This window comes from Oryzias latipes, chromosome 17, assembly GCF_053564925.1.
Source record: "Oryzias latipes strain Hd-rR chromosome 17, Olatipes_Hd-rR_3.1".
Classification (NCBI taxonomy): Eukaryota; Metazoa; Chordata; class Actinopteri; order Beloniformes; family Adrianichthyidae; genus Oryzias; species Oryzias latipes.
In genome coordinates, this window is record NC_136253.1 from 18,030,576 (window position 1) to 18,046,233 (window position 15,658).

Below are 15,658 nucleotides of genomic sequence, written 5' to 3' on the forward strand. Positions count from 1 at the left end.
ATTCATCCATTTTGTTTGCAACATCAAGCCAAAAGAAAATCTGCGTCTCCTTCCTGTGACAATAACAGCTGATGAATGTGCTAAGCTAAACTAAAAATAAGTACAGATAATTTAAAATGCTAAAGTAACAGAGCTGGCTCTCAGGATTAAATCCCTGCTTTGATGAGGGGCCAAAATCAAGATATATGGGGCATTAATGCAATAATTTAAACAGCATTTGGTAGGGCTGCACGATATGAGGAAAACTCGCGATATGCGATATTAGAGATTAATATTGCGATAACGGTATAATTTGCGGTATATAAACAAATAACAAAATAACCAAAAACATCATTCCCATTTCATTGCAACAGTTTAAAAATTATACTCCAAATGACCATCGTCGACATAGGTGACAAACATCTAACATAATAGGCGTCCATGCGATTGGTCTAATGCATTAAGAGATTTATTTTATTGGTTGAATGCTTCAAGCTGCCATAAGGTTGTATTAAGGTTGTATTTACTATTTATTGCGATTTTCGCTGTCTTTTGCGATATGCATATTGCAGAGCTGGATATTGCGATAACGATAAATTTGCGGTATATTGTGCAGGCCTAGCGTTTGGATACATCAAAGTTCTACTGCCTAACTACGTTGTATCATAATGCAGCTCATCTGGTCAGTTCTCGCCCGACCTTGACACAACCTTGTGCTCCCCCTCCTGCCCCATATCCTGGGTCTCATACCTTTGTCGTGTTGGGATTCTGCTTTCATCGTCCTGCACTCCTTTTAAACTGCACTGAGCAATTGAAAAGTTGTCAAAATTTAAAAAAATTGTATTCGTTTAAAAGTCCCACTCCATCTTTTTTAAGTGTTCCCAGTGGTTTTTATTATGATTTTGCTGTTTTTACCCAAAAATTAAAAAACATGTACATGTAGTTTTCTAGGACATAGTTTCCACAGAGCGGCAGTAAGTCATTAGAATGTTGCCTCTAAATTGTGGGCATCAGCCTCGTTCCCCCCTTTCCCTCCCAGTTACTGAGAGTACTATGTTTACACGCTCTCCTGCTTTCTTACAGCCCCTCACAACCCCAACCTAACATTAGCAGTGCAACAAAAACTGAATAATATTGGAGCTATCCAGCCGTACAGTTTTGATCCAGATTCCAGCTCAGATGAGGAAAACAAAGACGTACATGGATGTATTTGTCTGCAAGTGGATGCATCAGAATGGAGCGAAGCAGGGAGCTGATGACCCGCCCAGCGTGTTTTCTAAATCATATCTACGATCTTTTTCAAACTGCATTATTTCGACTCCTTAATTCACAAAAGTTTGAAGTTATTCTCAGATATGCTATTTAAAGCTAAATTATTTTTTATGCATGTCCATCATCAGAAGAATGCCACAAGAACATGATAAAAACACCGAAACCCCAATTTTCATCAGAGTGGGCATTTTAATTACGAGACTAAATGGAATCCCTGGCCAAGTACAGGGGAATCAGCAGAAATAGAGTAGAAGTAGAAGGTCTCCTGTTTTTATTTAGCAAGGACATAAAGCCTGTGATTATAAATTAGAATGTTTGAACCACACGTCTCATCTATGGCTTCCCTTTTCCACGATAAAGCATCAGTTAGCATTAAATAACATTCTGTAGCTGCATAACTGTACTGTATAACTATAACAGTTACTAATGCAGCCGATGTGATCGATGCAGTTCATTCAATGAAAAGCCCTTTGGCCTAATCCCATCTGCACAGAAATGTCTCCAAGTTTTCCAGATGTTTTTGATGACATTATGACCATATTATTTATTTATCTTTTTTTACACTGCAACTTTTAAACATAACCTTCAACAGACCGGAGCCCTGCTGTTCAGATGCACTTCTGAGAAAATACCACCATCAAAACCACTGTTACATCTGTTTCAAGCTTCAAATGGCAAATAAGCTCATTTAAAAAGGATAAAAGTGCAAATACTTAGGTGTTTTTAACCATGTGCTGCAGTGAATAAAATATAAACTTTTGGTCTTCATTAGCAGTCTGGTGTTCATAATGTCTATAGAGGCTTGTTTGCCATTAAAGCGATTTCCTCGTGTTAAAAAAAAAGAAATCTGATCACTGAAGCAAATAACTATAATACACTTCTATAAAGCAAAAAAAAATAAGCAGAAAGACAGTATTGTAATAAAACTAAATCTTTAATTTGGAAACAAAGGAAACTATTAAAAATAACATTTCTAAAAAAATGAACACATGGTGGCAGTATGACTCCGGAAAAAGTCAATTAAAAGTCATGCCTCTTGCACACGGTGCATACCATTGAAAGCTCCAGAAAGGTCTTCAGAAGTTTTCTTTATCGTTTGCAACAAACTCATCCATGGAGGCCTGCAGAGACGGAGAGAGGAAACGCGACTCAGTTTCCAGCAAAAAGACCTGAGATGTTGGAGTCCTGTTGTAACTGACCGACAGATCACAGTGATGACAAAAATGAGGGGCGTGTCTTGCATCTGCAGTGCCCTCGGGCTTCGTGTTACCTGCACGAGTAGCCTCTCCTTCCTCAGCTTTTTATAGAAGAGCAGAACATCCGGATCTGCCCGCACCACGTGGGGATTGAAGTCCATTACCCTGAGGCCCTCCAGGCTCCGAGCCCGAGACAAGGCCACGTAAGCCTGGCCGCTCTCGAACACGCGCGCCAGGGAAATCTCTACGCAGTCCAAAGTCATGCCCTTGATGAGGAAGGTGGGGGAAACAAGAAAGCATTTGTAGAATTTGTTTTTAAACACTATATTTCTTTAAAACCTGTGTGTCGAAGAAAATAAAATTGGTATTTTTGCTTGTCAGAAGAAATTGCAGACTGTAAGTTTGCAGGAGAGCATGTGAACGGAGAGCGACAACAAAGGGGAAGGGTGGGTGGGGTTCCTCCGCACCATCAGTCCTGCCATCTACCATCGACTCAGAAGTGAATTTCTAAAAGGCTGTGCAGAAAAACGACAGGTATTTAGATTTTGGCTAAAAAACAGGCATAATCAAAATTAAAAAGACCAGTGGGAACTCTTAAAGTAGATCAAAAGACGAGTCCAAAAGTCCAATTCAGACCGGAACATTCCAATGACGCAAAAAAATAATTTTTAGCTTTTATAATGTGTTGTAAAAGTGTCTTACCGTATAAACTGGAGGGTTTTTTGTGTGATTAGCCACACTAAACAGAAAATGAATAGAATGAAATCTTCAGTAGAACCAGCCTTCAAGGAGGGATGTGTTTTAGGGAACAGCTGGATCAAATGTACCTCTTCCTTTTTCCAACATTTTCCGTTGAAAACGACTGGATGGGTGATGGCATAATAGAACCGACAGTAACTTCATCATGCTCCTGAACCACAAAGAAACAGGAAGTTGACGGAAATGCGTGAATCATGTATTCCTTGAAACTTCTGAAATAGGATGAGTGTTCCCTGAAACTGACCGTCTCCCCCCCTAGGCCAATTAGTGAGTCTGGGGTCAGGATGTAGAGGTTGTGGAGAGTGTTGTTGAGAGGTGTAGGTTTTGGACCAGGTCACCGTGTCAATTTCCTTTCAAACGGAAAGCACCTCCTGGAGTCGAATTAGCGCTGGTTTCACCTGCCATCTGTACTAAATGGAGCCTTGTTGTTCGACCCCCGTTTGCTTACAGATGAGCAGCAACAACAGAAAAGGGAAAAAATAAAATAAAAAAAGTACCAGGATGGTTGTGTTTTCTCCTTCGAGAGGCCAGGAGTCAATCTAGAGAACAAGGCTCTGTTGCTCCATGTGCAACAGACTCCAGAACAAACTATAGCCAAAAAAAAAAAAAAAAAAAGTATTTACTCTTAATCTGCAGAAAAAGTCACAACAAGCGAGAGATCTGTCGAAACGGAAGATGAAATGGAGAAAAGTCAAGTTTGCATTAGTTTCCCAGCCTCTGAAGATGTTGGACCAGAAATCATCTCGAAGTAAAATCACACCTTTTTTAAGACTTTGGCCATCATTTGTCCTGTGTGTAAGCCAAAAATAAATAACTTTTAGGGCTTGAAAGTCCCACTCTGATTATCTCTTAAATGCGTTCCCCAGTGGTCTTTTGATCATGATAACGCAGTTATTTTTTAGCCAAAAAAAAAAAACAACTGTTTTCTGCACAGGTTAATAGTTATTCACCTCTGAGATGTGGATGGAACTGTTAGCATGCAGTAAGCGCTACCCCATTTCCCATCATCCATCCGTTTACCCCAGGGGTGTCAAACTCCAGGCCTGGAGCCCTGGTGTGCAGCCGATTTTCCAGAAATCCTGCCTTATGTGCTGCAGGTTACCTGGATCAGGTACCAGGGATGGGCAACTCCAGCCTCGAGGGTCGGTGTGTCTGCATGAATTCCAGATATCCAAGCCTTTCTCATGACCGATTACTTGGTTGTCCAACCAATTAGCAGGGTTGGAAAACGTGCAGGCAGGTAGCCCCTGAGGCCTGGAGTCGGACACCCCTGTCCCACTAGCTTACAGCTCCTCACACTGAGCAATGGGCGACCCGACTAAAAGGTTTTGATCCAGATTCCAGCTCAGACAAGGAAAATATGGACAATCATGGATCTTTCTCTAAGTGAATGCATCAGAATGGAGCGGAGCTATTTTATACGTCACAAATAAGCTCTTTTTCGACCTGCATTATTTCCATCTGCTCCTGGTTCATAATGATTTGAATAAAAAACCACTCAGAAATGGACTTTTAAGCCTATTTTCCTTTATATACACGGCCATCATCAGAAAAATGCCACAAAAACACAAATTTCATCAGTGGGTACACTACAATTATTTTTCATCATCACAGACTCATAACATCAGTGGCAAAGTGAAAAGGCACTTTAAAAGAGGACTTTTGCCGTGGAAAAAGCACCAACTGTTTGGCAACAGCAAGAAAATTAATCAATTTGATTTAAATAACCATTAAAAAAAAAAAAAAAAAAAAAAAAAACGCCTCCGATCATATTTTCCGTTTTTTTTTTCTCATTGTAAGACATCTGAATTGTTGAGCCTCTAAAAGGGAAATCATTCAGCCAAATTTGCCTTGTTAAACATTCTTTCAAAGCTCCCAAAACCAATGAGAGACCGAAAGAACAAGTTTCCTTCTTTCACTTCCTAAGCATAAGATCTTTTGTAAGATGTCTTGTTTTTATTGTTTTATGGCTACAAAAATAACTAAAATATTTTTTTAAGAAAAGATCTTCTGAACTCCAGATGAATCCTGTTTATGTTCTTATATTAGTGGCGTCAAACTAATTTTCACTGAGGGCCACATCAGCATAGTGGTTGTCCTCAAAGGGCCAGATATAACTTATACATGTAACTAAATGTAATGAAAAATAAATATAAATACTCCTTAATGTTAAATTACTCATTTATTTATTCTAACTTTTTAAAGTGACAATTACAGTTGCTTATACCATGATCCGGGTGAATACTCGATTCTGATTGGCTGCTGGGTGTGCATTAAAAAGTGATATATCACAGGATACCCGCACGGTGAAAAAAGAAGTTCGGTTCACCTAGCTTAAATGTTTTGTATCACTCCGCCGGCTTCTTTAAAACAACTTTTTGCTTCATCATTTGGACAAAAACAAACGGTAAGAGGTGAACTTTCTCTCTGAACTGATGCTTTATTAAACCCATCGGGACAATCAGCATATATATATATATATAATCGCCGAATCTTGACTGCAGTGGTGGTGCGGCGGACTATTCACGTAACAAATAGTCCGCTTTTTGTGAGAAAAGCGATCCAAATCGGAAAAAAACAAGAATTAAGGACTAAAAACTGGTTAATATTCATTTCTTTCGTAAGTGACCATGGAAATGGTTAATGGCCTTAAAAGTGTGCATTATTACTTTTTAACTCACTTCGTGGAGGCAACCGTCCAACGAGAAGGCTTCCCCGGCGTGTGTTAAAAAGTAATAATGCAAAATTCGTCGGCCATTAACCCTTACATAGAAAACATGTTTGCTTGTTACTCTAGCATAAATACTTTTAACCCTTGTGCTATCTTAGATGACCCCACCCTTACATTGACGTGTTCTCCCTACCATGACAAAGGTGGATAAAGGTGGAAAGATTTCATGTAATCCATGGACACCAGTGAAGATCACAAATCAAAAAAGGTTCAGAGCACTGTCTAGTGCAGGGGTGGCGAACAAGTTTGACACCAAGAGCCAAATTTTTTCACTGTGAGAGTCAAAGAGCCACAACACACACTGACCTGCCAAGATGTACACACAAACACGCAATTAAAGCCGTATTATTTTCAACAACACATAACACCTTAAATACATTACAGTTCAGTTGTGTGCAACTTTAATTGATTTTTACTTTCATTAGAATATCTTGCTTTTATATGTTTTTTTATTTAAATTTTACTGACTAGTATCAAAAGCCAGTAATTTATTAAATGTTAATACATTGCAATAACTCATTTCTTTCTACAACGTAGTAATCAAACAAGTGCTAAGTTACCATTTAGCTGGCTGCATTCTTCGCGTCGCCCACCCTTTTCACATTAGATGCCCAGTAATTTGAACACACGCACATTCAGCCAAACGGCATGAAAGTCACTTCTGCTCATAGCTCCCTGGCTCATGGTTTTGCACTTAAGATTCCCCACCGTTTCTGTCCAGTTGCGCAAGCAGCTCCACGTTCTGCGCTTTATTCATTTTGATTGCAGCTTTCTGCTGTGTGAGCTGCTCCGCAAAGAAGGAAAGTGGAATGATGGCGGTTTCTAATGTGCACTTTGAAAAGCTTCAACTTGTTAATAAAGGAGACAATGTGTCAGATCAGGAAGACTTTAATTTTCTCCGGGATACGTTTTGTTCTTTTCTGCCATGAATTATTTTACTGCTTCCAAAAGCTCATAATAATAAACATAGTGACTTGCCATTCTGTTCAGTAAAAACAGTAAGAATCTTCCCGTTATTCCAGAAACGTCCTTTCTGGAATATATTTCTGGAATAATATTTTTATACTCTGAATTTCACCATTTTGACCATAAGGGTAACAGTCTGCTGCACGCACATGAAATCTTTATCTATGTGTGCCGGCGTTGGGCGTAACCTGCGCAAATGATTGGCGCTCACGTATGTGTCGGGAGCAGCATCAAACACACACACTGCATAATTACTTTTATTATTATTTATTTGTAATTCCCTCTGATGGTTTGAGTGTGGTTTAAGAGAGAGAAAAAATAATGATATGAGCCACAGTATATAGAAAATATGATGAGACGCAAAGAGCCGCACGCTCATTGGCCAAGAACCGCATGCGCCTCGAGGGCCGCGTGTTCGCCACCCCTGGTCTAGTGGGTCTAGATGACCCAACTCCCAATGTTAAAGTGCCTAGGATAGCACAAGGGTTAAATTTGATTCTGTCAGGTTAGGTTATATGGACAGTGTTTAAGTCCAAGTATAGTTGCCCAATTTGATATTTCAAGTACAATTCCCCCTAGATATGAAAAAAATACACACCATTTTTCTTTTAAGAATTTAAAAACTTTTATGCTCTCGCGGGCCACATAAAATGAGATAGCGGGCCACATTTGGCCCGCGGGCCTTGAGTTTGACACATGTGCTCTATACTCACCTGGCTCTTGTGGATGGAGATGGCCCAGGCCAGTTTAAGCGGCAGCTGCGTTCGACTTAAATGGACGCCGCTGGCAGATTTAAACACCCAACGCTCTGGCCTCAGCACCTCGGTGACGCCGCACAGGAATCGGACCCGTGGGAGTCCTGGGGACAGGATGAGTCAGTATTTGGGACGGATGAGTGGCTACCTCTGCCATTATTGCTGCAATACGTCGCAGTTTTTTTCATATTCGTTCAGCTCAACCCAAGATTTAATAACAGATCTGTAATTGTTAAGTCTAGGAAAAATAAAAGAAAGCCCTGCAGTGATGAGCTGCTTGCTTTATTTTTTTCTCTCCACATTAGAAGGAATGAGTCGCTGCTGCAGAGTCTGGCGGCTGTAGATGCCATTTCCGTGACAGAAATTCACAAAAAGACAAATGTCTTCCATTCAGAAGGTGTCCACAATGGTTATTTGTAGGGTTAATTTTACCACCACTGGGTTCCTCTTTTTCTAATAAAACACCTAGTGGTCAAGGCTTTGACCAGAGGGTTGCTGGTTCAATACCATTATTCGACTCTTCCTTCCAGACTGAACAGAGTTCCCATACATTGAATAACAGCTGTGATCAATATATGACAGGTCTTGGATACAATACAGAGGCATCCAAAGTATCTGCTGATGTTTACATGCTTGTGGAAATCAAATGGGCTCTAAGATGTGTGGTAAAGTTACACAGGTAACCGCACGATTGATTTCCCGTCTGCGATCGTGTCTTAAGCAAACAGTTTGTAAAGCTGCAGAATCGATATTTATTGATCTGAGAGCAGCTCTCAGATACAAGGATCTTTTCCAACAACATACAAGCAAGAAAACTCAAACAATGTCGGACATTAAATATATTTATGATTAAAAAATAAGAACATTTATGTGACAAAGCTCCAATTTTACCTTGATTTCTTTCATTCTTAGCATCCTAAGCTTATTTACATTCATTTTCTGCCTAGTATGATTAGCAGCTGAGCTTAATCCATACGTTTGAATGCTTCTGCCACTTAAAATGATTAAAGACCCACGCTGATCATCATTTGATGCATTTTTAAAGCATTCCCAGTGGTCTTTTAGCTGTGACTATGTCGTTTTTTGCCTAACTTCAAAAACAAAAAAAAACTGTTGTTTTCTCTGACACAGTTTCTGCAGATCGGCAGTAGTTTACTGTCTCAGAGTTGAGGGGGATGCCTCCTGTTGGCAGGGGTCAAGCCCGCACACATTTCACATCATCCAATTGTTTACACGTTTCGTCACTGGTTTGCAGCATTTGTCTACAAGTGGATGCATCAGAATGGAGCAGAGCAGGAAGCTGACTGTAGTTTCTATTTAACTATGGCCTTTTTCAAATTGCATTTTTTTTGTCCGTATCTGATTTACATCAATCTGAATAAATAAATACTCAGATGTCAAATTAAGTTGACTTTCTCTCCATTTATGTCCACCATCATCAGAAAAATTGCTTAAACACTATTTTTTATCAGAGTGGGTCTTTAAATACCAGATGACGGGTAAATTACCAGATCTAGAAAGTTCTTTTTAGGCGGAATAACAACCAGCAGGCAAACCAGCAGCAGCACGATGGAGGTTTGAAGCAGTCGTAGGAGTAAAAAGTAGAAAGCGTACCCTTTTTCTCAGACTCGAATGCTTCCACCACGCCTCGAGCTCCGTTCACTAAGCCTCGGGCAACATCAAGGTTTTTTGTCAGCATGACCTTAAAGAACAAACACACAGTACAGGTAACTGTTTACCCAAAGGTTTGGAAGAATCACTGAAAAAAGGTGAGGAATTGTCAAATAGTTGTTTTTTTTGCTGCAGGAGAAGCTAATGTACACTAGAGCTGTGACTGTGTGGGGTTTTTGACCGCAATACACCTTTTTCATAAGAAAAAAAAAAAAAAAAAAAACACCAAATAACTTAATTTTGGAAAATTACTTTCCTTTGCATAAGCTACAAAAAAGGTTACAATTCACATTTTAGTATTTAGGTTTGGCGGGGTTTTTTTGGGTCCAAGAGGCTCTTCACTTCATGAGGAAAATCTTTTTTACATACACCAGACAGGAAAAAAAAAGAATTCCGCTAAAAATATTCAAAGAATTTAATAGTGGACTGAACAGGTAACAGCTGTATTTCCAGATCTTTCCAACACATTTTCCTCCTTAACTGCTAAACTTTACAGTGTTTTACTATGAGATTAAAGCATGCACGTTTGTGACCATGTGCAGTTCAGATTTCCCAGACATTGTTCTGTTGCCTTTGTTAAAAAGTTTCAACTTTTCCTAAAAAACATTTAAAATTTAAGCAGATTAAAGTTCAAGTTCATCCATGATCCATAATGCCATTCAATGTAGCTAAGATTAAAACAGTCATCTTTATAAATTCCACTCTCTTTATGCAAATTACCAAAAACAAACTTAGGGAAGTCTCAATACTGTAGGTTCAGAAATAATCTACATAAAATCTTTGAATTCTGCAGATTTGTATAAAATCTGATTTTTTTTTTTTTGAAAAGTTGAAATAAAAACATGCATTAAAAACAAAACAAAAAAAAAACAAAACGGAAAAGGTGATTATTTTCTCGTTTTGTTCTGGAAAAAAAAGAAAAAAAAATGTAACTACAGATAGACACCGACTCGAAAAACAAAATTAAAATCCAGAAAGACCTACCTGAGCTCCCACTTTGAGCTGGATCAGTCTGCTGACAGGACTGTGTGCGTCTATGTTCTTTACCAGCTCCGGATCACTGTCCACTGCTTCAAACAGCCGCACCGACCCTGAGAAGCAGCACAAAACCGTTAGCCGCTGTGCAGTAGATGGTCATCTGCTAATCTGAAGGTTAGCACTTCAATTCCAGCAAAAAGTTAGACAAATGTGAAACAATCAAGCCACAAAAGAAGAAATGGCTTTTCTCAGAACAGCGGTGTCCTGCACACACTGATAATCAGCTTCTGGCTGAACTTTTTTTTAATGAGGTTACACCACCGAGTAGTGGGTCAAAAACATCACCTGCTCGGCAATTATAGGAACATTTGTGCAGATTCAGACCTGGCAGCTGCTGGAGTTTGTCCTCGTTTGTCAGCTCCACGTCGTCTTTGTGTGTGCACAGCCGCGTTGCCAGAACCCCGTCCCTCTCGATCCGATGGTAGGAACTCGTCATCAGTTTCATTGAGATCTCCTCAGTCACCCTGAAACACAATCGGTGCCTCTCGCCATTAAAAATATGAAAAAGAGCTGTATATTTTCTGTAGAGTTGCTGCATTTCCAAAAGTTTCTACAACTAATTTACATGAGATATGAAATAAAAAAAGTAACATTATTTCACCTGCCCAGCCTCACTGCCTGCAGGAGGGAGATGAAGTTCTGGTCTGTTTGTCTACGGACTTCTGTGAGCTCCATGTTGACCTGGATGACTTTCCTCCAACATCTGGCCTGAGGATTCAGAGAATTCATGAGATTTGCCCTCGAGTGCCCATTAATATGCCTCAGGAAATGAGCAAAGAGGAAGCAGGACAGGTGCCGACTCGCACACCACATGCTCCATGAATAAAAATGCAGATTGAAGTCATGACTTGGGTGTTGTTTTTTTATCTTGTTTTTGTTTTTAATAGTTGGATGGCTTAGTTGGCCCAATAAGTCTAATGATCCGTAGCCTGGATAAAATACAGGGTTGTGTAGGGCATCTTTGCCAAACCACCTGTGCAAATCACTGAAAGCTGATTTGCTGACCACTAACAGGATGTGCCAAAAGATGAACAACGCCATCCACCCATCCATCTTCTGTTTATCTGGGACGGGTCGCTGGGGCAGCAGTCTAAGCAAAGATGCCCGGACCTCCCTCTCCCAAGCCCCTTCCTCCAGCTCCTCTGGAGGAACCCTGAGGCGTTCCCAGACCAGCCGAGAGACGTGGCATGTCCCGAGTCTTCCTCTGTGCTTTTGCCCAGTGGGACATGCCTGAAACACCTCCCCGGGGAGGTGTCCAGGGGGCATCTGGTCCAGATGCCTGAGCCACCTACACTGGCTCCTCTCAATGTGGATGTGAACAACAATACTTAGTAGATGCATCTTTTTTTCAGAAAAGAACAAACGAAATAAAAAGTGGATGTGAAAGATTTGGGTAAAAAAAAAAAAAAGAACAAAAAAAAAAAAGGTGTTTAAGCAGAATTTCAATAATTATCAGGTTTTCTGAAGTCATTAATTGAAATTAGTCTGTGCCTTATCTGACCTGGAAGCAGAAGCTGGCCTTTTCTTTGCCTTTAGAAACTGGGGGCAGCTGAAGGAAGTCGCCACAGACGATCAGCTGAATGCCTCCGAACGGCTGCGTGGACCTTTTTACTGATCTGCAGACAAGAGGGCAGGGGGATGTTCTCAGTCCTGCAGCAATTATTGATTACCAGAAGATTTTACAGCAGAATTACTCCCAAAAGTGTCGAACTTCAGGAAATCAAGTTGTAAAACAAATAAACACTTCAAAACCTGTTATTTTGTCGTCAGAATAAATTGATTCTCTATCCTGAATGCAATCCATTTAGGAGCCACTAAAGAAACTAAATGTTTTCCTAATTCTGCATCCTTCTCTCACCTGGCCACAGCCTCCAGCTTGTCAAAGAACTGGGCCTCCACCATAGAAATCTCATCAATGATGAGGTGCCGACAGCTGGTCCAGTGCTGCAGCACACTGGGCCGCTGGGCCAGCTCAATGCACTGCTCCAGCGGTGCAGAACCAGAACCAATTCCTGTAAAAATGTAAAAACAAAACGAATTATGAGCAAAAAATATTCACTTTGAACTTCCATTATTGGCCGACTTAATGCTGATTATTAATCAGAAACATAAACCTGGAGGACAGAAGAGCTCTTTATTTTGCCATTAATACGCTTAAACAGCCTCATTTATAAAACTTAATTATTCACAAAAGTCTTTGTAAGAACAAGGCAGTCATGTAATGAGTTCTGCCCTTTCATTATTCAGAAAGCAAAGTTTATATTCACTTAAACATTTGATGAAAATGTATAAAAGAATTTACAAAATAGGCTCATTTGCCTAAAAAAGGCAAATTAAGCTTACACTTTGAGTTTATAAATCAGCTTTCATCTTTAAATTGGGACTCTACAAACACACCGGAACAATAAAAACAGCATAAATTATCCAAGCAGAGCAAACTTTTACATTTTGTTTTGAACCTGGAGGATAGTTGGGGAACCTCTGAGCTCTTTAGAGAGCTGGTTCCATCTGGTGCGTCAGCATCAAAGCTGCTCCTCAAAGGTTGGTGATCCTTCTCTTAGTTGGGGAACCATCTATTTGGGTTTATCAACTAGCAGAAAATTGATTTTATTTTTGTAACTGATATAGCCTGTAAGAGCGGGCTATATGGATATTTGGATCCGGCTAAATCTCTAGTAGCGGTGCTCTAAACGAGGCAGTTTTCCAACAGTGTGACAGATGTTCTTCCACCTGTAGATGAAAGCCAGTACTGTCTTCTTTAAATCTCATCTGGACATGTGACCTCTGAGGTTTGCCGAAAGTTAAAGATGGTGAAAAAGCTGATTTTGTTTCTGGGTTTTTGAGCACTGAAATTCAAAAATGTCTATTTTTTCTCCCATCAAGATTGACTCATTGTTTTTGTCCTCTAAGGCAGAGTTCTCCAGTAGCCTCCCACCAAAGTATGCCAGTAGTAGAAGTTGTTTATCCCATACAGAATAGAGTTACACCTATAGGCTACAAGTAATCTTTTGAAATAAAAAATAGAATTACTCGGGTATTCCTGCGTTCAGGTCAAAATGTTTCATTTTGAAGATAAAAATTAAAACATTACTTTAAACCAGACTGATGAAGCCACTTGGATGAGCGGTGAAACTAGGGGTGTAACAAATTAATTTTGTATTGCTAAAATCCAACCAGCTGGTGGGCTGAACTTTAGGAAATTAAAACGTGAATGGATCCGCCATTAATTCTTGTTTAATTTAATTGATTGTTTTGCAAGAAATCCAAAGAATCTGGAAATATTCCCCTGCACTGTTCAGTACCCGGGTATTTCTCGCTGAGTCACACTGGTTGAAGTTCTGGCTAAAGATGTCCTGGATCGATTTTAGTGTCCGATCAATCGAAATGAACAAATAAACAAAAAATTATGATATCCCTTACAGATGACTTTAACCCTAATACCTAGTAGTCAAGTTTTTTCCTTTCCGTAATTCTTAAATCATTTTTTGGATGTATCCATTTTCTTTTCTTTCAGTACTTTTAATTTTAAATTATTTTAATTTAGTTTTTTATTTAGATTTTCTACCCCTCTGATCACTATTCTGTAAAAAGTATGATGCAGTAAAACTACTTTTAGAAATAATAGATCCTTCCCTCTATTTACTTATGAACCCTTTTTTTGTTGTTTCTATAATTATCTAAATGTAGGCGATATCTGATTCAGAAGTTTAAACAGTGAATTATCTGATGTCATCAGTGAACAGCTGACCGGCAAAGTTGTGTAGTGTTGTTCCTCCGATGTGACACGCAGCCACGCCGGTGCTGGCGGTCACGAAGGTGCTCTTCGGGGGGAGAGATCCCATGATCCTCTTCAGCAGGAAGGATTTCCCCGTGCCTGCGTGAAACGTAGGATCATCTGGTTTGAAAGCTTAAGAGACAAACAGGTAAACAAAATCTGTTGCTGTATCTGTTCGTTGTTTACCTGCACTTCCGGTGAAGAAGACGTTCTTGCCCCGAAGAACTGCGCTGAGAACCGCCGTCTGCTCCTTGCTCAGCCTGCGCGATGGCAGAGTCAGGGTTGGTTTCTTGTTGGGGTTCGTCTTCTCCTGAAAAGATTCAAGGTTGTGATGAACCGTAATAAATCAGAGTGGGGGGGGCGCGCCTTCTCTATGGAGCTCACCGGGCTGCTGCTGGTGTCGCCCCTGCCCCGCTTGACCTGTTGCTTCCCCCCCGCCCGGTTGGTACAGTCCGCCGGGCCGCCGGACGCCTTGCTCCGCAGCTCGTTCGCCTTCTGGATGTCCTTCTGCTGCAGCGGGCTGATGGCCTCGAAGCTGCGCGGCAGGGCGGCTTTCAGCTTCTCCCGTTCACTGAGAGGCTTGCAGCTCCGCCATGCCTGGTGCTTGATGCTCAGTGTCTTCAGGAAGAGACTCAGTCGGTCCGGCGGGCAGTTGGAGAGGAGCACCTGGGTGTTTTCGGGCAGCAGTTTGACGGTGCACTTCCCGTCTCTGACGAACTTGGTGAAGAGTTGAAACTCCTTGAGTCTGTAACTCTGCGCTAGTTTGCCGTCGTGCACTCGGAGGAGGATCTCCTGGAACTCGTTCCGGCCCAGAATGACAGCAGCTTTTCGGATGAGCTTCCGGCGCGTGGCCTGGCCGGAGCTGTTGAGCTGCTCCACCGTCACGCAGCACTGCAGATCCACGCCATCATCTCCAGATAACATCTCTCACCAGCTGTCCAACAGCTCAGCTTAATAAATAAGTTCAACCCCCTTTCTTTAATTAGTGTAAGAAAAAAAAATTCTAGAACGAGGGTGCTCCTCCGCAAGTATAGCAAACCGCGTAGATTTTCTTTAGACGCTGTTTTCTGCTGTAATAAATTCTAACCCGGGTAAAAGGAGAAACCGTTTTAGAAACTCACTATTCAGACCCGGTCTTCTCCACAGCTGTTTTCTCTGATTGTTCAAACGCCCATTTTCAAATTCTGAGTTTACAGAATCAACCAATAGCAGAGAGAGGCTTCCTGGCCAATCATGATGGGGTATTTAAAATCTTAACCAATGAGAAACTAGATGTCTCCTCCCACCGTAGTTTCATAAACCAATCAGACAATCCGTCACATTCTCTGTCTGGGCTTAAAAAGCTCAAATTAAAGTTACAATCTATCTATCTATCTATCTATCTATCTATCTATCTATCTATCTATCTATCTATCTATCTATCTATCTATCTATCTATCTATCTATCTATCTATCTATCTATCTATCTATCTATCTATCTATCTATCTATCTATCTATCTATCTATCTATCTATCT

General features: G+C 40.5%; 1 protein-coding gene and 1 long non-coding RNA gene across 3 annotated transcripts; both read right to left on the bottom strand.

Annotated features, from left to right (window-relative positions):
• Positions 1-2,166: 2,166 nt before the first annotated feature.
• Positions 2,167-15,366, bottom strand: pif1 (PIF1 5'-to-3' DNA helicase homolog (S. cerevisiae)). 2 transcript variants are annotated; one of them, XM_004078897.5, is made up of 12 exons: positions 14,527-15,366; positions 14,329-14,452; positions 14,116-14,241; positions 12,226-12,379; positions 11,869-11,983; positions 10,969-11,075; positions 10,692-10,831; positions 10,314-10,420; positions 9,273-9,360; positions 7,617-7,762; positions 2,522-2,713; positions 2,167-2,372 (listed from the first exon to the last, which is right to left on the bottom strand). In XM_004078897.5, exons 1-12 carry the CDS (start codon positions 15,064-15,066, stop codon positions 2,328-2,330), a joined length of 1,884 nt encoding a protein of 627 aa, XP_004078945.1. In that variant the 5' UTR covers positions 15,067-15,366; the 3' UTR covers positions 2,167-2,327. The 2 variants fall into 2 exon arrangements, with proteins under 2 accessions (XP_004078945.1, XP_020566513.1); XM_020710854.3 differs by having other exon boundaries at positions 2,451-2,713.
• Positions 2,834-3,794, bottom strand: LOC144986845 (uncharacterized). The gene is made up of 4 exons (XR_013650689.1): positions 3,451-3,794; positions 3,275-3,357; positions 3,150-3,186; positions 2,834-2,962 (listed from the first exon to the last, which is right to left on the bottom strand). It is a non-coding gene; the product is annotated as an uncharacterized LOC144986845 (long non-coding RNA).
• Positions 15,367-15,658: the final 292 nt, after the last annotated feature.

Bases quoted from the DNA above. Each gene is read 5' to 3' on its own strand.
- pif1 (XM_020710854.3), bottom strand. From the start codon at position 15,066: ATGTTATCTGGAGATGATGGCGTGGATCTGCAGTGCTGCGTGACGGTG. The intron at 11,984-12,225 runs GTGAGAGAAGGA...TCTTGTCTGCAG, and splicing joins AAGCTGGAGGCTGTGGCCAG to ATCAGTAAAAAGGTCCACGC. The intron at 9,361-10,313 runs GTAGGTCTTTCT...TTGTTCTTTAAG, and splicing joins AGCTCAAAGTGGGAGCTCAG to GTCATGCTGACAAAAAACCT.